Source organism: Neofelis nebulosa, chromosome 1 (assembly GCF_028018385.1).
Source record: "Neofelis nebulosa isolate mNeoNeb1 chromosome 1, mNeoNeb1.pri, whole genome shotgun sequence".
In the NCBI taxonomy this organism is placed as follows: Eukaryota; Metazoa; Chordata; class Mammalia; order Carnivora; family Felidae; genus Neofelis; species Neofelis nebulosa.
Window position 1 is genome coordinate 96240383 of NC_080782.1, and position 6641 is coordinate 96247023.

Genomic DNA, 6641 nt, shown 5'->3' on the forward strand with positions numbered 1-6641 from the left:
CAAATTGACTCCAGCAGAAGACGAAAATAATTCCTTACAACGGCTATCACCCTGACAGTCATCATGCTTTGTGTCCAGTCATGATTATTGCAGTAATCTCTTACACTAAGTGTGAAGGCAAAAAGAAAATGCCATTAGTAGGTATAAGGGAGACTCTAAAAAGAAACTTTCTATGACATCTATTTTTTCTTAATTAGGAAGCTTGTATTTTGACCTGGCAGTGCACTTTAGATAACATCAAAGTGAATGCTAAATGAACTTGGGGAACAAAGAAAACATGTACTGTATATTAAAAAAAACCAAAAACCTGCCTTAATCTTGGCAGATTTTTGCCTTTATTTCATATGTTGCTGACCAAAAGCTAGAATTCTGTTCTGAATGTGCACTCTTATTTATTCAAGTTATTTTATTAATTTCGTTTTCTTAGAACAGTTTGAATATCTAATATGTGGCTCTTTGAGGCTTTTTTCTTCTGTTTAGAAATTTGATGACTTTAGACATTAGGAAAAATGTAATATTCTAATATTCTATTCACTTCAATAGAAAAGTCTATTTAAAAAACAAAGAGGAATGTGCTTTTTAATTATGCTCTCAGAAGTGTAATCTTTTGGGAGGATTAGTACCATATATATGTATATATATAAATATCAAAGGTGGTTACATATAATATTCATCTGACTATATGCACTTCTGGTATTTGCTGATGTATTCAATATAAGGTTGGCAAGGACGCTTTTAGTTTATTGGGCAAATGTGGCAGCTTTAGACCTGTGTATTTGTAGTACCTTTTTAACTTTAGTAATCTCTTTCTTGGATTGATTTCAGGAGAACTGAGTATGTTGGTCATCGTTATTACGCCAGGCTGTAAAGTCTTACTGGAATTTGCCCAGTTGTTATACCTTCCTCAGCCAGAGTAATAGAAGTACCTACTTTGTGCCTGGTCCAAGTTCACCAGGCTTGGTTCAGACCAGTGTTCTTTCAGAAGAAGCCTATCATGTAGTCAAAAGCATTATGGCAACTTATTATTTTCCATATAGTTAAACTACAACAGTTGAATGATCCAGTGGAATATGCGGAGATAACAATAGTTTTTAAAGAACATTTTCTACTTATTGGTTACTGAACTGTTGAAGGATTTGTTGTGCAGGTGGTTTTGCTTAGAATAGAATCTTGCATACTTTAGTGGCTGAGGTGCTCCTGTTGTCCTAAAACCACTTCTGAGGTTTTTTAATTATGGGATCATGTTTTTGATTAGTGTCTTAAAAGATTACTATGGTGCTCAGCAAATCTTATCACATCCTGCAGAAACTCCCGTGTTAAGCAAACAGTTTTGTAGTCAAGAGACTCCCCTAATTTGAGCTGAATGGAGCTCAGCTGTATTTGACCCGCATCCTCCCAGTTTGTTCATGTATTAGGTATTATACAGGACTCTTTAAGTCACTGTAAATATTTTTTCTTGAAAGTTTTAATTAAATGAGAAACAAGGTAGTCTTCAAAATCTTGTTCATCTGTTTGGATGCATTTAGGGAAAGTAACTAATGAGTTTCACATTATTTATACAACAGGTTTGTGTGTTTTGTGTTAATTTTCCATTAGACTCCAGCATCCAAAACCTGTATGAATATTCTATGTTGAAAATCATGACCATAGGACTTTATTGTCCCCTGGGGTCCATGTATATTGGAGAAGGGTGGTTAACACATTAACCAGACATCTGTTTATGCTGTAGTTAGAGTTGATCATTTTCAATCATGATTTATATTAAACCTTCTAAGAAGCATTTGAAGTGGCTTAAAATTGTCAAATACATAAAACAGGACAATTAAAATTAGTTTTTGGAAAAATAAAAAATGGGGGAGAGAGAGCTATACCAACCCTAACAGATTCTAAAATCAAGTGGTAAATTTAACTCCCAAATTTCTCCATGGTCACAGTCCAAAGTAATACTGGGTTATGTAACAGTTTTCTGTCAGTAAAACTACTAATGCCCATGGTAAGAAATGTGTTCAAATTTTTATAAGAATGTGAGATCATGTTCTTTTGACACAGAATTCAGCCAGTAATCATACTGTAATAGTTCATGTGTTGAAAGTTTAATGAAAAGACATCATTTTAGAATGACAAGGATTTGTCATATTTTAGTAGAAAAGACAACTGTAAATATGATTTATTTCTTTTTGGTCATTCCTGCTTTGACTTGCCTTTAGCCTTGCAGTAGGTAGGCTCTGATGTTTCCAGACTACCTTTCCTAAGATGCAAAATGTGATTTAGATAAGTGAGAATTTATATATGGGGCTACTTAGTTGAGCATTTTGGGGATTGGCCAACAAGATGCTCGGAAGCTATAACTGAGTATAACCTGCTCCAGGGAGCAGCCACACATATAGGAAGCTCTTAGAAAGGAACAGCTTTCCAGACTGGGAAGAGAACTTGCGATCAGCCTGGCAGGATGTGCTTTGGATAAAGTTTGAGTTTGCGGAGATAGATGGCCCACAGTCTTAAACAAAATACTGTGAGCTATTTTCTTTTGGATGTGATGGTGGAATATGATAAAAGGGACTATGTTTGTGTTTATGTTTGGTGCTAGTATAGGATTAGAAAATCGATCAGATAATTCCCATAAGATAAAGATCCCTCATCAACACATTGTCATCAGTCATCCATAAGACCCACCACTTCTTTTAACAGTAAATACCCTGTAGAGAGCATTGAGGATGGTCATTCCTTCACAGTGGTTTTTTCCCTTACAAAGGCTGGCATTGACAAATTCCAGCTTAGGTATTTTGCATTATTTTGGGGAACCTATAGAGTTCAAGATTCTTTCAATAAATCCAAGCATGTTGATTTCTATTCGTAATTGCTATTCATTTAATGTTGCCAGATATATTAACATGAAGGAATAAGGGAGCTTATTTCAATAACAGCTAAGTTAAAGTTTTCAGAAGCTGCAAAAGTGGGAAACCATTGGACATCAAAAGAGGCAGAGATTGGTAACAGTGACAGAATCTCAGAAAACCAATTTTTAAGGTACCTTCATGTGATAAAAGTGGTATTTGAAGTCAGCAGTATGTTTTCATAGAGCCTCTTCCAAGAATATGTGTTCATCAGGCCTGTTAGGTTTTTTGACAGTTTTTCATGTTGTCAAAAGTGTTAACCCTTTAAAAGCCAAAATATAAATAAAGGTAAGAAGCTGAGTGATGGATACACAGAGTCTGTAGTATTTTTGCAACTTCTTGTGAGTCTATAATTTCAAAATAAAAGAGTTTTAAAAGTAAGTCAATGTATCACTAAACTACAATTTAAATTTAATGATCCAAACACAGTATTTACTATTCAGTTTCTGACAAATACATAATGTAAATTAAATATAATTTACTTCCTTCTTAATTTTAAAGAAAAAAACAACTCAGGTTTGTAATGAATGGTTATCTAAAGATCTGTTTTGCCTTACCAGAAAAGAAAAAACAATAACCTAAAACTAAGAACTCCTTTTCCCTATAAAATATGCTCTGGTTTTTATATTTGTAATAGTATCATTTTCTTCCTATGGTACCTGGGTTTACTTTCAAGGATAAATACATTGAAAACAGTCCTTCTGTGTCTTCATGTGGTAGTCCTTTGCTTTGCTGTGTTATCTCTAATTACACAGTGTGATGAGACGACATTAGGACCAGGCTTTAATGAAGAAAGTGCAGTCTGTGTTTTTTGTCCTAAGCTCATAGGGATTTAGTAATTGACTTTGTCTTGGTTTGGTTATTTATATAATTGAAATCCTGAGCAGAGCCACTGAGTATAATTTGGGTTATGATTGTGGTCTTTTGTGTATATTGTTGGCATTAAGAATTATCTTTTGCCTTTTTTTCTTGTTCAGCCCTGTGGAATATACATGTGCTTTTCAGTGTTTTCACATTTCTTAAATAGATTATGAAGAAATTCATTGTTAATTACATGAACTAAAGGTTTGTAATCCTTTTATCCTCAAAAGTTTAATTGAAGTGTCATTGGAGGTTCAGAATGCTGCTTTACTCTGAAAGTAAAGATGAAGTTTTGGTTTTTTTTAAGGGTTTGCAAAATATTTTGGTCCAAAACTCAGGATGTACTGTTTGCTCAGGGCACAGCTTCCCAGCCCTAGACTTAAAACCACTGTGATTGAGGTGAGGAGCTATTCTAAGAAAGGGTAACTTTGAGCTGGACTTGTATAGGAAGGGGACTTGTTATGATAGAAGAGCATTCTTAGCAAAACAAAGTAGTTTCTTTAAAAAATTCACAGAAAAGTAAGTGTTTTTGCATCCTGATTATTGTTAATTTGAAATTATACTGTAAGATCTTTAAAAAACATCTTTTAGTTTCTTGGAGAAGTAGGTGGGTTTTGGCAGATTCTATCATTATTATGTCAGTAGAGGGTTCTGTTGTCAAAAAAGGTTGGGAAATGCTTTGTTACACAACATTAAGTTCCTAGAGCCTTTCTGAACCTTTGAAATGCTATTGTGTAGTTTCAATCTCCAACAAAGGTCTGCATTTTATACACTATTTTCCTGATTTATTGTATGTGGTTTTTGGGGTGTGTGTGCGTTTAAAGTAGGTCTTGTGGGATTTATATGCTGAAAAGTATACTTAGGGAAATGCTGCCCTGGAGTGTTTTTGCTTGTTTGTGCTCATTGCAAAGGTTTCCTGTTGTTAGGTGCTGCTCTAGTGAGTGGTGATAAAATGGAAAGACAGGTCAGGACTCCCTTGGACCCTGAAGTTGAGAGAGGGGTGGCCATGTGTTTAAACAGTTGGGTTATTTAGGCACCTGTGAGGCCCCTGGTCAGTCAGTCATCCCTTTTCCCTAGAATCCCATTTGGCTTGGAACATCTGCACAAGGGTGTGACCTGGTGATTCCAGGTGTCTGTGAGACAGAGGGAACCAGCTTGGAATTCCAGAACAATTTTCCAAACCATGTTTGGCTGTGCTTTAAAAGTGACAAAAAGGTGATGGGATTTATAGTGGTAAAGCCACATACAAGCTGCTGATTTTATAAATACATATGCACACACATACACACATGCACATATACACGGTGTTGTAGAAAGTTTACAGTTGTGTCAGTGACCAAGCAAAAGAAATTTAATATTTTCAAGTTCTAGTCTAGTACTGAAGACATGTTCTAAACAAGGATTGCATATTTGTGTGCATTTTCTAGGATGACGGTTTTCAGTTTTCATAAAATTCTCAGCAGTTTCCTTTTAAAAAAAAATTTTTTTTAATGTTTTTATTTTTGAGAGAGAGAGCGCAAGCAGGGAAGGAGGAGAGAGAGAGGGAGACAAAGAATCCGAAGCAGGCTTCAGGCTCTGAGCTGTCAGTACAGACCCCAACATGGGGCTCAAACTCACAAACCGTGAGATCGTGACCTGAGCCGAAGTCAGACACTTCACCGACTGAGCCACCTAGGCATTCCCTCAGCGGTTTCTATAGCCTAAAAAATTTAAACATCACTAGACTTCTAAATGTCAGAGGACTAAGTGTGTTTGATCTCCTTTCAAAGTATAAAACCAGATCTCGAATAGGGCGTAAGGATGCTCTTTGTTTCTTCTCTGCAGTGTGTACAGTTGCATATTTGGAACTCCACACTGTGATTATGTATTTGATAGAAAGCTGGACTTTGGTTTTGAGTTGTGTAACGGTGAACATCTAGCCATGTGAAAAGCAGTTCTATCTCTGTTCTGATTCTTCAGTTTTCCTCATGCACATTCAGAGAAATGCCTTTTAATCATTTAGTTTACGTGCTCAGGTTGTTGGAAATCAAGAAAAATGGCTTGCCAGGGTTTGCGTCAGTCGTCAGTGAGTCACGCACTGTCGAGAAGGGTGTGCCGGCCCCTCTCTGTTTAGACTGTTGGCTACTTCTCTTGCACTGCTCGTGTCTCTTTTCTTGGAGAAGGAAGGCTATACTCAAGCTTTTATGTTAATTGCATAAAGATGAGCTTTATTCCTCTTCTGATTCAATGTTTTAGTTTGTACAATAGGAGATAACACGTTTCCATTTTTCTAATCATTTTGAAATGGAAATTTGAGGTGTTTGCAGTGTAACTGTAGCTTTCTAGAAGATTGACAGCAAAGAAGATAAATAAGAAATCTATGTGTATACATATTGGTTTTGTCTCACCAAGCCTCTCTTTGGTAAATATTTTAAATATCTGTCATACTGTACAAACTACTATAGTTTTATTGTAAAGTAAACATCTTAAAATAAGCAATGTTGGTCATAATTTAAATATTCTAGTCATGCCTAGTGTGAATATATTTTACTCAGAGACTGTGTATAAATACCCAGAAGTGGTAATGATGATCAATGTTGTAAAGAATTTATTCTGATAATGAGAAACTGGATGTAATGTCAAAATAGCTATTTTCACAATAAAATCTCAAATTGCCTGAATGTCTATTAATTTCTGATTTAATGTTAACAATTCCTTGAGGTAATTATTTCCATTGGGAAGAATTTTTGAGTGTTTAAAAATGGTTATTCAGTGCTGGAACTGAGCTAGGTAGGATTTTAAATGTTCATTCTTTCTATGATACATTGAGGTCACTTGTGCTCTTTTTACCCTGAGCTCAGGCAGCTTGGAGGCCTGCTCCCTCAGCCACTGGTATGCAAATGACTG

The 6641-nt window shown here is 35.6% G+C and overlaps 1 protein-coding gene across 3 annotated transcripts in view; it reads left to right on the forward strand.

Annotated features, from left to right (window-relative positions):
- Nucleotides 1-6415, forward strand: part of MTX3 (metaxin 3) — a 16020-nt gene extending 9605 nt beyond the window's left edge. For all 3 annotated transcript variants that reach the window (XM_058728646.1, XM_058728664.1, XM_058728656.1), the window contains one exon: nucleotides 1-6415. This exon is cut by the window's left edge and continues 56 nt beyond it. In XM_058728646.1, the coding sequence (XP_058584629.1) occupies nucleotides 1-55 (55 nt within the window). In that variant the 3' untranslated portion in view covers nucleotides 56-6415.
- The last annotated feature ends 226 nt before the right edge of the window (nucleotides 6416-6641 follow it).